The sequence below is a fragment of the Ceratotherium simum genome, chromosome 24 (genome assembly GCF_057802395.1).
Source record: "Ceratotherium simum simum isolate JZ-2026a chromosome 24, ASM5780239v1, whole genome shotgun sequence".
In the NCBI taxonomy this organism is placed as follows: domain Eukaryota; kingdom Metazoa; phylum Chordata; class Mammalia; order Perissodactyla; family Rhinocerotidae; genus Ceratotherium; species Ceratotherium simum.
In genome coordinates, this window is record NC_141923.1 from 30,197,597 (window position 1) to 30,213,709 (window position 16,113).

The following is a 16,113-nucleotide window of genomic DNA, read 5'->3' on the forward strand; positions in this document are numbered from 1 at the left end:
GGTGCTGGCCCTGGACACCTAGTCCAGGACCCAGCAGACTCCCTCACAGCCTCTTTTAATGAGTAGGCCCATTCCAGCCTCCCCTACCTCTGGGAGTAGCAGGGGCGCTCCTGGAAGCTGACGCCCCCTCCGCAGGTCCGGCTGCAGGGGCTCCAGCTGCCCCAGGGGCCCCAGGTGTCACTCCGCCACCTCACCTGGGGAGCCTGGAGGAGAAGACAGGCTCAGGAGCGGGAGTCAGCACTCAGAGTCCCCCCAGGGCACTCAGAGGCTCACCCGAGGGCCCCCTGCCTAAAAGGAGCCTGGGATTCTCTCTGCTAGAGCCAACCCTTCAGGACTTGGCAATACCGCCAGGCACCCTGAACATACTCATTTACAGAACTGGCCAGCTTTCACCATAAGCAGCTGAGAGCCAAGCCTGGAGGGCGAAAGCGGGGAGGCAGCCAGGAAAAGTCTGGAATTTCAGGGGCCACCTGGGGGTGGAACCCTACAGCCAGAGGCAGTGCAAGGGCTCAGGCATATGGGGGTTGCCACTGATGTAGGGACTCTAAAAGAAAAAGGAAGCAACATAGGACAGAGGCACAGCAGATGATGAGGGGTCAGATGAGGGGATCCCACTCTGCTCCTCGCTTAGGAGCTGTGTGACTCGGGGCCAATCACCTAACCTCGCTCAGCCGTGGTTCTCTCATCTGTCAAAGTAGCCACCACCAGCAGCTCCTATTTGCCAGGCACAGTGGGGAAACCACCAAGCTGGGGGCAGAGAATTTCTCCCCTGACAATGATATCCCCCAGCCTATGCAGAGTCTGGTCTGAGAATCGAGATGTCTGCAAACATACCCCTGCCTGGGAGCCCGTGGATCAGCAGAGTGCGCCCTTCCAGGAGGGAGATATAAAAGGCAGGACGGTAGGTAGGGCTCCATCTGCCCAGGGAATGTCGCCCACGGGCAGTGCTATGCTTCACTAGGGTCTAGAGTGGAGAAGCCACAGCAGAGGAACTTAATCTAATCCTCTGTATGTGTGTGGTGGGCCGGGGGTTCCTGCCAATCTGTGGAATCCCAGGAATCCCCCAGTATCCATCCTCCTCTTCTCCCATTGTGAGAGAACCCTTGACTCTTAGCTGGGTACCTGGGTGCCTTCCCCAAAATTCATTTCCCAGACTTCTTGCAGCTATCTGTGGCTACATCACTAAGTTCTCATCAATGAGATATGTTGGGCAGCAGCATCTAGTAATCTCCTTAAGAGATAGCTTGCCTGTGCATTTGTCCTTCTTCTTCCTCCTGTACTCCTTCCTGCAGGCTGGAAAGTGGATGTGATGGCTAGAGTTGGAGCATCCTTCTAGACTATGAGGTAACTTGGGAATAGAGGCTTCAACAGTGAGGCCAAGATAGAACGACCCTAGAGCCTGGAAGACTTTGTGAGACTGAACATCCCTGGACTTCGGATCTCTAGGTGTTTATGTGAGAGAGGGATCAAGGCTCTCTTGTTGAAGGACTGTTATTTGGGACTCTGTAACAGGAATATAATCCTAATGGATAGTTTCTCACCAGAAAGATCTGACACTCTGCACGGCATCAGAACTCCACACGCTACACACATGTCATCTCATTTAATCATCAGAACAACCTGACAGACCCAGTGCATGGATAAGAAAAGTGAGGTGGAGAGAGAGGGAGCCACAGAACAAGTGGACACAACAGCAGGTCAGCTTCACCCCGGGCCTCTGCTCTCACGCTGGGCTATGTTCCCACCTGCCTCACTGGGGCGATCAAATGAGACACTGGATGAGTCCTAACACTAGATGAGCTGGACAGCTGTTCGGCTTGACTTTGCAGTTTTGCCAGGAGGTGGAGGGTGCACTGGAAATATGTCCTGTTGCTGGCAAGGGACTTTATGTTAGGGCATCACCACATAAGAATCTCTAGGAAAAACATCGCTCCCATTTTCCAGAGAAAGAACTCAAGTCCTAATGTGGAAAAGCAAGATCCTCCTCCTGCTGTGAGCCTCCTGTACCCTCACAGGGTCTCAGGTGAGGATGGAGGCTTATGCACCCATAGGTTACTCAGAGCTCATTTCTAACACCCCTGGTGCCAGGCAGCTAGTACCCTTGTTTTATAATAGAGCCAGAACCCTGAATTGGAACAAAGCCAGCTAAATTTGCTGAACCACACACAAAACCAAGAGGGAAGGGCCTGCCAGACCAAAGGTCTTAGCTTTCACTCTTCAAATCATCTACACCTTCAGTTCTAACGGGGACAAAATCGCCAAGCTTTCAAAAACCAGTGAACCAGACTATCAAAGTGCTCTTCCAATGAAATTTAAATTGAAATGTACTTGGATCAAGTTCGTATTTTAAAAGAGAAGATAGTGAGCATCAGGGGTGGAGGGTGACTTCCCAGGGACGAACAGTACCCCACCCCCCCACCATGTGCACACACACAGCCTCATCACATTATAAGAATTCTGGAAGTGGCCCATAGGGACTGTTGCTTTCTCGTCCTGCCAGCCCTAGCGTGGTTACTAATTACCCTCTGACTATGGCCTGTCTCGATGTCAGTCTCAGCTCCTGAAGCACAGTGACCTGGGCCTCCCCAATCCACCCTTCCCTGGGACTGGGCTGGGCTTACGGGTGTTGGCAAGGCAACAAGGGGCACCCCTGCCACCCAGCTACCTTGTGGCCGGCAGGATGAAGTGGAGGAAGGACTGGCCTAAACACAGCCCTCTAAGTACTGGGCCTTAGAAACACCCCCTTGCCTCACACACCCAGCACCTGTGAGGCAGTCATCTACTTGCCTGGGGCCACCAGCAGGCGGGATTGAGGGAACTAGTCTGCCAGATCCTAGAGCCTGCCCTGTCCATGTGGAAATTAATAAAAGAAACTTTGACTAAATTAGAGTAGGGAAGGCCTGTAGGGGGAGCTCTCATGCTCTGGCACACATCTCCAGTACACCAAATGGGAAGAGAGGTCCCCTTGCATCCTCCACAAGAAGTAAAACTACTTTACCACTGAAGGAAGATTTCTCTCCCACCTGGCAACAGCCCAGCCAATGAGAAATGCTGCAGCTCAGCCAATGAGAAGCCATTGCCACCCTGAACTGCTATTTTCCCCAATGGACTTTCACTTAGAACAGCCCCTCCCTATTCCCCTTTTCTCTCTCTAAAAGCAGCTCCTCTCCTTTGTTTACTGGATTTGCCTGTGGTTTGCCATAGCATGCAGATCCTGAATTGCAATTCTTTTGCCTATACTGGAATAAACTCATTTTGAGGTAAAATAACAGGCTAATTTGCTTTTTAAGTAAACATATATGGTGTCAGAAAAGTGAGATCCAAAGGAGGCGGCCCCCCAAGAGATGGCGACCCCCAGAATTGAGTGAGGTACCCACACTGAGCCCCTTGTGCTCACTGCTTCTGTGAGTTGCTGCTTGCTTTGAGTTTGGTGAGTGGCTTCTTGGATTTCAAGCTCTGCTCCCTTTGTGTCCTGAGCTTTCCAACTTCACTCAGGATTAGGATAAGCTTTGTCCTCTCCAGAGAGGGACTTTTTCCTCCCGGTTCAAGGCTCTGTTCTTGAGTTCAAGGTGTCGTCCTTGGTGAGTACTCAGTTATTTTCCGAAGGTAGCACAGTTCCTTTTGGGGCTCAGGCTTGTTGAAAATCCAGGTGTTTTTCCTTTGTTTTCAGATTCCTTTTGGAATCAGGGCTAGGAATCCAGCAACTTTTCTTTTGTTTTCCGATTCCTTCGGGGATCACGACTAGGACTCTAGCAAGCTTTCTCAGGTTTTCAGACGAAATTTCAAAGTGGGATCCCACTCATCTAAATGTTCTGAGGGAGGGCCGGCCCTGTGGCTTGGTGGTTAAGTGCGCGCGCTGCGATGCTGGCGGCCCGGGTTCGGATCCCGGGTGCGCATCGAGGCACCACTTCTCCGTTCATCCTGAGGCCGAGTCCCACATACAGCAACTAGAAGGATGTGCAGCTATGACACACAACTATCCACTGGGGCTTTGGGGGGAAAAATAAAATAAATAAAATCTTTAAATGTTCTGAGGGAAACCCTCCTTCAGGGACGCTGGGTTTATGTTTAAGAACTTTGGGCCCCCTGTATGTGCATTTTTAACTAAGTGGGCCAAACAGATCAAAAGCAGTCTGGAATTGCAATGGCCTTATGAGGAACTTCTGATCTCCCCAAACTAGCTAAACAAAATTGGAAAACAAAACTAGCAAAACAAATGTTATGTCTGTTTTAGTTGGAACCTGGAGGCTTCTGGAGCCGCACAAAGCTCTAAAATCACCTCACTACAAGATACCTTGTCTAAATTGCCAAAACAACTGAAAAAGTGAGGGAGAACAAAATGGCTTCTGAAACCTCATGTTCCCCTCCCCCTTCTTCTTTGTCTCAGGCACCATATTGTCTTCCCAGACTCCTTTGTCTCAGACTCTGCCCCAGCAGCCATCTTGTGCCCAGGCTATGCCCCTAATGCCATCTTCCTCTCTTCCCCTTTGTGAAAACCTGCCTCTTTAAAATTAGACCCTCTAAGATGCAGGGATGCTTCAACATCCACAAACCAATCAATGTGATATACCACATTAACAAAATGAAGAATAAAAATCACATGATCATCTAACAAGATGCAGAGAAAGCTTTTGACAAGATATAGCATCTATTTATGATAAAAACTCTGACTAAAATGGGTATAGAAGGAAAGTACCTCAATATAATAAAGGCTATATATGACAAACCCACAGCTAACATTATACTCAATGGTAAAAAACTGAAAGCTATCTCTTTAAGAACAGGAACCAGACAAGGATGCCCACTGTCACCACTCTTATTTAACATAGTATTGGAAGTCCTAGCCAGAGCAATCAGGCAAGAAAAAGAAATAAAAGGGACATACATTGGAAAGGAAGAAGTGAAACTGTCACTATTTGCAGATAACATGATTTTATATATAGAAAACCCTAAGGAATCTACCTGAAAACTATTAGAAATAATAAATGAATACAGTAAAGTTGCAGGATACAAAAGCAACATACAAAAATCAGTTGCGTTTCTGTACACTAACAACAAAATAGCAGAAAGAGAAATTAAGAATACAGTCTCATTTACAATCACAATAAAAAGAATAAAATACCTAGGAATAAATTTAACCAAAAAGGTGAAAGACCTATACATTGGAAACTATAAAACATTGTTGAAAGAAATCGAAGAAGACACAAAGAAATGGAAAGATATTCCATGCTCATGAATTGGAAGAACTAACATAGTTAAAATGTCCATATTTCCTAAAGCACTCTGCAGATTCAATGCAATCCCTATCAAAATCCCAACAACATTTTTCACAGAAATAGAACAAAGAATCCTAAAATTTATATGGAACAACAAAAGACCCTGAATAGCCAAAGGAATCCTGAGAAAAAAGAACAAAGCTGGAGGTATCATACTTCTTGATTTCAAAATATACTACAAATCTATAGTAATCAAAACAGCATGGTATTGGCACAAAAACAGACACATGAATCAATGGAACAGAATCGAGAGCCCAGAAATAAACCTACACATCTGTGGACAGCTAATTTTTGACAAGGGAGCCAAGAATATACAATGGGGAAAGGAAAGTCTCTTCAATAAATTGTGTTGGGAAAATTGGACAGCCACATGCAAAAGAATGGAAGTAGACCATTATCTTATACCACACACAAAAAATTAACTCCAAATGGATTAAAGACTTGAATGTAAGAAACTATAAAATTTCTAGAAGAAAACATAAGCAGTACACTCTTCGACATTGGTCTTAGCAGCATCTTTTTGAATACCATGTCTCACCAGGCAAGAGAAACATAAAGCAAACAAATAGTACTACATCAAACTAAAAAGCTTCTGCACAGCAAAAGAAACCATCAACAAAATGAAAAGATGACCTAACAATTCGGAGAAGATATTTGCAAACTGTATATCTGATAAGGGATTAATACCCAAAATATATAAAGAACTCTAACAATTCAACAACAAAGAAACAATCAACCCAATTTAAAAAATGGGCAAAGGATCTGAACAGATATTTTTCCAAAGAAGATATACAGATGGCCAACAGGCACATGAAAAGATATTCAGCATCACTAATTATTAGGGAAATGCAAATCAAAACTACCATGAGATATCACCTCACATCCCTCAGACAGGCTATAATTAACAAGACAAGAAATAACAAGTGTTGGAGAGAATGTGGAGAAAAGGGAACTCTCATACACTGCTGGTGGGAATGCAAACTGGTGGAGACACGACGGAAAACAGTACGGAGATTCCTTAAAAAAATTAAGAATAGAACTACCATATGATCCAGCGATTCCACTTCTGGGTATTTATCCAATGAACGTGAAAACACGAATGTGTTAAGATATTTATTTTGCACCCCTATGTTTATTGCAGCCTTATTCACAATAGTCAAGCCTTGGAAACAGCCTAAGTGCCCAGCAATGGATGAATGGATAAAGAAGATGTGGTATATATACACAATGGAATACTCCTCAGCTATAAAAAAGGTGAAATCTTGCCATTTGCAACAACGTGGATGAACCTTGAGGGTATTATGCTAAGCGAAATAAGTTAGACAGAGAAAGTCAAACACCATATGATTTCACTCATAATTAGAAAATAAAAACAACAACAAACACACACACAGATACAGAGATTAGATTGGTGGTCACCAGAGGGGAAGGGCAGTGGGGGGAGGGCGGAAGGGGTGATAGGGCGTATGTGTACAGTGACGGATGGTAATTAGTCTTTGGGTGGTGACTATGATGTAGTCTACACAGAAATTGAATTATAATGATGTACACCTGAAATTTATATAATGTTATAAACCAATGTTACCTCAATTAAAAAAAAAAAAATCAGACCCTCTAAGAATTCAAATGCCAAGTCCCTAACTCCTACTTCTAAGTTAACTGGAGGAAATAAATGACTAGAAGGAAAATTATTTTGTGTGTGTGTGTGTGAGAAAGATCAGCCCCGAGCTAACATCCATGCCTATCTTCCTCCACTTTATATGGGACACCGCCACAGCATGGCCTGACAAGCGGTGCGTCGGTGCACGCCCGGGATCCGAACCTGGGCAGCCAGCAGCAGAGCGCCTGCACTTACCTGCTACGCCACAGGGCCGGCCCCATAGAAGGAAAATTTTAAATAGCAATTGTCTAGACTTTTGATAATAGACAAAATGACTCCAAAAACAGCTCTAAAAGGATTCTCACAGCATGCAGATAAAAATCTTTAATAAAAGACTTTGGCCATCTGAACAAGTAACCTTACCTCAGTCCTTCTGCCAGAAATACAATTTGGCTCCAACTATTCTTTTGAGTTTTGTACCTGACACATGGCTAAAAGTTTAAAATGAAAGCTATGTCTATGTGTCTATGTATGTATGTATGTCTATTTATGTATGTATGTTATAGAGATGTGATATTTTTCTATCTCCAGGTGGTATTGCTAGAATTGATTTGTAAAAAGCTCTATTTAATTGGCTTGAAATTAAGCACTTATAAATTAAGTATTCCTAAATCTCAGAAACATAATAAAACTAACTTAAATGCTTTTCAGGTTCACATGATTTAGGATTAATCTTTAGTAAATAAAAGCTAGCTTAGGGGCCAGCCCAGTGGCGTAGCAGTTAAGTGTGCGTGCTCCGCTTCGGCAGCCCAGGGTTCGCAGGTTCGGATCCCGGGTGCGCACCAATGCACCACTTGTCAGGCCATGCTGTGGCGGTGTCCCATATAAGAGGAAGATGGGCACAGATGTTAGCCCAGGGCCAGTCTTCCTCAGGAAAAAGAGGAGGATTGGTGTCGGATGTTAGCTCAGGGCTAATCTTCCTCACAAAAAAAAGAAAAGCTAGCTTAAGGTTGTTGGTGTAAATAAAAAACAGGCATGTCTTCAGACTTATTAGTATTGGGTGTAATGCAAATGTACAATTTTTTTCTCTGCGTGGGTTCACTAGTCAATTAGGCTCATGCTGTCTCTGTTATAAAATTTGTCAGCAAGAAAGTAACTTAAGATGATGGTTGGCTATTTAATGTCTAATCCAAGCATGATTGTTAAAAGTAAGTAATTAACATAAATAAGATCAAAGTTTATACTAAGTTAAACCAAATAATGGTTAGTCATTGAATACTTAAATCATTTTCCAAACAAGATAAAATACTAAAACATTAATCACTGAACATAGGTTTATCTACTTTTGGGTTCCTATTGCAGAGAAACTAAAGATATTTGAGTCTGTCAGTGAACCTGTTTTATGCCATGCCAAGAAATCTTCTATGAAAAAAAGGCACATGTTTCTAGGGGCTGGCCCTGTGGCCTAATGGTTAAGTTCAGTGCACTCCACTTCGGCAGCCTGGGGTTCAGGTCACAGGTGTGGACCTACACCACATGTCAGCAGCCATGGTGTGGTGGCAACCCACATACAAAATAGAGGAAGATTAGCACAGATGTTATCTCAGGGCGAATCTTCATCAGCAAAAAAAAAAGGCATGTTTCTAGAAATTTATAAAAGGTTTTTAAGTTCACCAAGCCGCAAAATGTTAATATAGTTCACAATTGCTTCTTAGTTGACCAGGAATTGGGGAGTCTAAGGGTTAAGAATTCTAATGTATGCAACTAAAGCTACTAGAAATAAAAAGAGAAGCATCTCTATAGGAAAGGAAAGTAGGTTGTGTGTTTCAGTAAAGGAAGGTATACAGAATGGAAATGCATTTTGTTGAGGGAAAAGAAAATGATTTTGTCCTAAACAGAGGCTGATGTTTTGTCAAAATAATTTCCTGTGTTGTTTCTATCAGGTCTTTAATTACTTAAGAGAACTGAGTCTTCTTAGTATTAAAGGAGTTAAGTTTTGCTTACAACTATGTCACTTTTTGTATTTGCCTTTGAAACCTCTTACTGTTACTTTTGGTCAAATAGATACTTAAGTATTATTTTATAATGATCTGTGATCCTATTTGGTCAAGTGTCTAAAATATTTTTGACAAGCTTCCCAAAATATTCAAATTCTAAATGACATCTTTTCGATCTGGATGTAACTTTGGGACTTACCAGAGGGCACCTGGACATCTCAAAAGATTTACTCCCTCTCCTTATAAAAAGAGAGAGATTATACTAATTAGGCTTATTTGGTATGTCAAGTTACATGAGAAGCATGGTTGAATAAGTGATAATAAGCCTTTTTAGGTTTTATGGTATGAGTGAATATTACTAAAAAGTGTTCTAGAAATTGTATAAAATTCCTAAACATCTGATCTGTCCTAATATAATGTTATTACCTATAATTCTAATTACTATCTGAAAAGTATAGGAGAAAAATACCCAAATTTTATTGTCAATTGTATTTACCCATCGCCTTCTTAAAAAGTTTTTTGTCAGTTATAGACAGTTACTGTTTTACTTCAGTGCTTTTACAAATATGTTTCATTTTCAAAGAGATTCATGAAAAAGACTTTGATAAGTGCTCTGGAATACAGGTTTTGATAACTTTAAGACCATAACAGGGTGGGAGTTTCTGAAAGTTGAGTGAAAGATTGATGGCTTTGATGTTTTATTTTCCAGATGTAAAGGACCTCCTTTTCTCCTTTCCTTTAAGCTATCTATAACTTACAGCAATTTGGTAAAGTGTACCTTTGCAACAAGGGTTGAAACATTTCTCTTTTTCTCTCTACCTGATCCTTCCCGAATTTTGAAACTCGTAAGTATTCTTTTCATGACAATATATGTATTCGCATGGGTTCATTGGAGGTCTGTTCTTGCAACACACGACAATTGGAAATATTGGCTACATTACCAAGGCTTTGACTAGAATGTTATATTCAAGAAAGAAGTACATAGACTCAGATATGACCAGACAGCTTTAAGAAACTGCTTGAAAAATCGGCCTAGTACCTTGCTTACAAGGTTTCAGCAAACCAATCTTTCAAAAAAAGCTTATGTGGTCAATCACTATTCCTGCTGCATTTATATAAATAATCAGGCCAAGTTTAAGACAAACAAATTAGTTTTACTATGATTATTTAAAAAATGGGGGTTATTGTGGATAGAGAAATTGTGTTTGCACCTTTGTAGATACTAAATTCTAGTCCTATTAATTGTCTTTAAGGTTTTGTTACACCTGTAAGATGGACTGGATCCTAAATTTTTCTAGTTTCCTTAAATGTCTGGATATGATATTCCAAACTGACATTTCTAATTTTACTGTCCTTGAAATCTCCTTGGAAGGGAATATACTAGGCCATTCTCACTACCCAGATGGCAGCCAAACTTCAGAGACTCGAGCCTTGGGTACACATCTCACAGCTAAAGAAGGCTCCACCTGACAGCTGGTCCTGAACCAACACTGGGGACCTCCAGAGCACAGTGACCAGGAAGAGAAGCAGCTGGCCTCTGAGGCAGACGGCTTCCCCAAGATGACTGGACCAGGGCCATATACCCTCTTCCCACTGTTGTTTCTTACTTTTATTTTCTCCCTCCCTTTCCTAAAAGGACAATGCCCTTGTTTACGTTTCCCAATCCCTTGCAAAAGGGGAAACCTCTCCGACTGCTGAATTTGCCGTCAGAAACCTCGATCTGTCCAAGACAGATCACCCTATAAGTAATTTCACTGGGATTCTAGATGCTGTTGTTTGTCTAAATTGCTCTGCTGGCCCAGTGTAACGACTTGGGGTAGTAAGCTCAACTAAACCTGTTCTTTGCTTTAATTTAACCCAGCCTTGGGAGGGAAAAACAAGATCTTTTGAATATTTGTATGAAAAATTCTGTGGGGCTGCCAGTGTAACCCAGGCTATCTGTAAATTTCTTGTTATATCCATATATTTAGGCAACCTCTTGGTATGTAACAACATAGTATCTGAGCCTTGGTTATATAATGCTAATGCCTCTATGCCAAAGAATGAGTCTATAGATGATATCACTTATGTGGGAGCCTTATGTACACCCCTGGTTACATCTTCATCTGTGGATGTTTTAGTATTGTTTTATGCTTGGGCAACTCATTGCCTTGACAGTTGCCTTGACAACTCATTTGCCATATTCACTGTCCTGTTCTCTCTGCACAACCAGAGACCTCTCACGGGTCTCTCCCATTGACTCTCCATAGTTGCTCTCAACAAGAACTTCCAGGAGGCATACGTGACTCTGGGTTTGCCTCCATGGGAACAGCTTTCTTCCCATGGATGGGAGCAAGTGCGAACAAACAAATGATCGAGAATCTCTCCCTGACATAGAAGAGTTGGCCGACTCCACAGCCAAAGCAACTTCAGCTCAGCCATGATTGCTTAACTCACTGGCCAAGGTAATTTGGGATAATTGTAAAGCTCTTGATTATCTACTTGCTGAGCAAGGAGGTGTCTGTGCAGTGGCGAACACCTCCTGTTGCACATGGATAAATGCCTCTGGGGAAGTGGAAACCCAATTACATAAGATTAGAGAGCAAGCACATTGGCTACAACAAATTTCACCTAACAATCCACTGTCTTTTGATTTGTTCAACTGGTTACCTTCAGGTCTGGGTTCCTGGTTTAGAACTATCCTGCAAACTGGGCTTATAGTTTGCTCTTAATCTTACCCTGTATACTTGTTGTGAAGTTCTGTACCTATTGCTTGTTGAACCCCTGAAAATGAAGTGCCCAATAACGTGATGTTAGCTCAACAATTTGAAATGATTTCCAATACTTATGACCTCAGACAACTATAGACTTTGAATAAGAAATGCCTGAGAGTTCTCTCTCCTAACGTTCCTTGTTACTCAAATGTGGCCTAAGTGGTTTCCAACCACTATGCACCTTGCCTCCAGTGTGAGACAAGACAACTAGGAAAGGTCTTTCCTGGCACCAAGGGACAAGACCACAACGTGCAGAGAACCTGACTGTTAATCAGTGATGCTTTCAGAGAAAGATCTTGATCAACAGGGAAAAATGCTGAAATTAATAAAAGAAATCTTAACTAAACTGGAGTCAGGAACGTCTGTAGGGGGAGCTCTCCCGCCCTAGAATACATCTCAATTACACCAAACAGGAAGAGACAGACATTTGCATCTTCTACAGGAAGTACAACTACTTTACTACTGAAGGAAGATTTCTCTCCCCACTCGGCAACAGCCCAGCCAATGAGAAACATCACAGCTCAGCAGTGAGAAGCTGTTGCCGCCCTGAACTGTTACTTTCCCCCAATGGACTTTAGTTTAGAACAGCCCCTCCCTACTCCCCCTTTCTCTCTATAAAAGCAGCTCCCCTCCTTTGTTTTCTAGATTTGCCTATGGTGTGCCATAGCATGCACATCCTGAATTGAATTCTTTGGGCTATTCCTGAATAAACTCATTTTGAGGATAAAATAGGTGAATTTGCTAAGTTGACATCCAGTACTCCACACTGTCTCTCTGAGGAAAGAAAGCACCTTCAACCAGGAGCAGCACAGGCAAGTTTTGTTCGTCTATAATTACCCACACCACAAGCTGCAGGATGGTGTGAAGCCAAAATGAGCTAGTCTGGTCTACCTCACCCTGGACCTGTCCTCACCTGCCTCTTGCTGCTCTTAGCACCTCACCCAGTCCTCCAACTCCCACCTGTGGCAACTCAGGAGCCCCCTTTCCTGTTGCACTGTTCCCAGGGGGATCAGCTGCCTACTGTGCATGGGTGTGTGTGTGTGTATGAGAGGGTGTGTGCGGGTAGGAATGGAAGCAGAGACTAGGGGACCAAAAGCCCCCTCAAGAAGCCTCCCCCTGACCAGCCTGGGGTCGGGGGGCAACAAGGGGCACCTCTGCTTTATTCATCCTTAATCATCTACTCCTTCTGTTCAAGCTGATCCCTGTCAGCACTGAGAATGGTGCTGAGAAGTGCTGGGGGATGTGGTGGTGGCAACCGAGCTGTGAGCCAGGACCGCACCCCTCCCGCCAGCAATGCAGGATGGTGGGAGGAGATTCTCAGCCTGGCCAGGCCCAGCACCGTCAAGGCTCACACCTGTGGAGGAGGAGGAGGCAGGAGAAGGTACTCAGGTGTTTCTAAGGGAGAAAGCACCCAAAGGACCAGGGCACTTTGTGAACCTTGACTCATCTCATCTGCACAGCAACCTGTGGATGGGTGTTATTACCACAAATTAAAGGAATCTAAGGCTGGTGAAGTGCTTAGGGTCACGCAGCTGTTAAGGGGTGGCTCTGGGATTTCATCCTGGGGTATTGACACTGGCACCAAGGCTCCTCCACCTGAGCTGCTGTCTTCATGCAGCCAGGCACCAGGAAGAAGCCTGTGCCAAGGACCTCAGAGTGTGGCATTTAGGGAGCAAGGACCATGGGGTGGCAGAGGTGACCGTGGGAAGTTGGCAGGTGGTGGAGGTGACAGGAGGAAAGAGGACTCTAGCCCGCCCACTTCTCCGACTGTGGCCCCTGCTGGATCCGTGGGGCTTTGGAGGAGCGCTCGCTGCCCACCACTACCGTCCATCCCTGCCTGCCCCTCGTGGCCCTTCCCATCCTGGACCCACATCTCCACAGGGGCATTGCCCCTGCCCTCCCCAAGCAGCAGAGAGTTTTGGACCTTGGTCTCTCAGACCCTGCCACCTTGCCTCACAGAGGGCTGGGCAGGGCTGAGGGTCTGCCGGTGTGGAGAGCTCTCCAGGGGCAGGATAGGGCCTGGCTGCCTCTGCACCCTCCATCCTGTCCACAACAGGAGAAGCTTGGCAGGAGTGGCCTCCAGACCAGGCTCTGCTCTGCAGACCCTCCCCTCCCCAAGGTGAGTCCTGTGGCCTAGAAGAGTCCCTGTATATCCTCCCGACCCAGGTATGTTCTCCAGGGAGCCCGTCCCTTGGGCACCTGTTAATGAAACAGTTCCTCTGATTGCCAGTTGGCTTCCGGTGTCCACTAAACTGGCACTAATGCGGCAGCCACTAGCTACGTGTGGCTAACCTAAGTTAATTAAAATCAAATAAAAAAACTCAGTTCCTCAGTAGCACTAACCACATGAACCCAGTGTCTATCTTATTGGACAGCGCAGATACAGAACATGTCTATCATCTCAGAAAGTGCTATTGGACAGGCCTACTCGAGATGCTAACCCCACGTGGGGGGAATGACTGGACCCCAAATCTCTGGGCGCAAACAGCCCAGCTGAGGGGCAGCCGAGTTTGGGCTCAAGCAGGCGTCTGGTGGGACGGGTCACCTAGCTGCACCTTGGCTGGTGCCAGCATTGCCCGCGCCCCTCCTTCCGCCCTGGAAGACCACCCAAGGGAGGGGGTTCTGTAGCGTTACCGAGCACCCAGCACCTTCTGAAAGGGGAGGGCGCTGGGAAGTCACCATTCCTGCACACTGTGCCCCCGCAACCTGCCCGGCACACCCCTTTTTGAAAGCTGGGAGTGGGGCAGGGTCTCGCCTCCCCCCACACCATCTTCCCCGTCCTTGGCCCTCTCCTGAGGATGTCACTGTCGCCACTGCCGCCGGGGGGCTCCAGCAGGCAAGGGGCTCCGGCCGGCGGCAGGGCGGCTCCTCCCGGGTCCTAAGCCGGCGCAACCTCCCCGCCGAGACCCTCGTCCCCACCTCCCCAGCAAGGTCCTCCCGGGGCCGGGCAGGGCCGCACTCACCAAGGACCCGGGCGCCGGGGCCAGCAGCAGGGGCACGAGCAGCAGCAGCCGCATCTCGGCCTGCGGGAGAGGCCGGGGTGAGCGGGCGGGGCAGGGACAGGCGCCGCCCAGCCTGAGGCCCCGTGTGCGGGCGGGTCCCTCCCTCCGCGGGGCCCACAAGTGGCCCGGAGAGCCGCGGAGCGACAGAGGGAACGCCGTGGGGCAGCGGCCGTGCCATCACATACGCAGGGGACAAAAGCCCCGTGTACAACTGGCTTCTAAAAGTTCAAGAGTAACTTCTTTCAGGGCTTCAGAGAAAAGAAAAGAGGGCAATTAAAAACGCTTCCTTGTTGAAAGACGGCGAGTTCAGAATTAAAGCTATCAGACTCACTGTTTTAATTCAGCGAGAGATTCGCCGTTCCACCAGTTGTTTAAAAACTCGTTAATAGATTAAAAAACAAGTCTCCGAAGACACTCTCAAAATTCAACTCAAATGCTTTTAAAATGTTAATTGTATCTTCCTTCAAACCCAAGCCAGCATTTCTCCGCTGCAGCGGTTCCACAAGCAAGCTCCCACAAGCAGTATGTGTGTGCAGCGTGGTGTGTGAATTAGCAGTGTGTGTGAGTATGCAGGGTGAGTGCACTGTGTGCACGAGTGCAATTTAGTGTGTGCGTGTGAACAGAGTGCCTGTGTGGAGTTCGGTGTGTGCGTGCAGAGTGTCTGAGTGCAGTCTGGTGTGTGTGTGCACGTGTGTATACGTGTTGGAGAACGACATAAGCAACGTGCTCCGTTCAGTACAGAACATTAAACAAGTACTGACTTGTATGCTTAAATTTAAAAACCTGTATTCTACCAATGTTCTCTTTAATTTTCTTTAAGAATAAAATGACCAGTTTACAAGGATAAAACAACCTATGTAAGCCAAATTCAGCAAAATGTAACCTAGCACATTTAACGACGTACATGCTCTGTTAATTAAGCACCAAGGGTGATTCATTTAGTTATTTTCACAGTCAAATCAGAGGTTCCTGGGGCCCGCGGGGGTGAGAGATGGGGCGCTGTCTCGCCGCGGCCCCGCCGCCCCGGCTCCGCGCAGGCACCTCCTGGAAGAGCCGCGCGCGGGAGGGGACGCCCGCCTTACTGCCGGAGCCTCGTTCTAGGGCTGGTGCCGGACCTAAACGACAGGTGACGCTTCTCTAAAGGAGAGACTGCCTTTAGGGGCGGTGGGGAGCATCACTAAGGGAGAGACTGAAGAAAGGACAGGAGGAAAGAACTTCACTTAAAACTGCTACCGGGGGCGGGTGGGCGCCGGGGGTCCCCGCGGAGGGAGGGATCCGCGCCGCCCCGCCCGCACACAGGACCTCGGGGTCCCCGGCAGATGCGGGGGTGGCCGAGGCCAGCATGACACCCTTCTCCGTCCGTCCCTCCTGCAAGGATCTTCCCCGCATCCGGCCCGCCCGGGGAGGCGCCCCACCCCGGGCACGTGCCTCTCACCACCCACCCCCCTACCCCCCGCCGGGAAGCGAGGCCCGTGGCGGCCGGGC

General features: G+C 46.3%; 1 protein-coding gene across 1 annotated transcript in view; it reads right to left on the reverse strand.

Moving 5' to 3' along the window:
* Positions 1–14,646, reverse strand: part of PAPLN (papilin, proteoglycan like sulfated glycoprotein) — a 42,524-nt gene extending 27,878 nt beyond the window's left edge. Inside the window, exons 1-2 of the mRNA XM_014784380.2 lie at positions 14,590–14,646; positions 88–203 (exon numbers count right to left, since the gene is read on the reverse strand). Coding sequence (XP_014639866.2) covers positions 88–203; positions 14,590–14,643 — 170 coding nt within the window. The 5' untranslated portion in view covers positions 14,644–14,646. The remainder of the gene's footprint in view (positions 1–87; positions 204–14,589) is intronic.
* Positions 14,647–16,113: the final 1,467 nt, after the last annotated feature.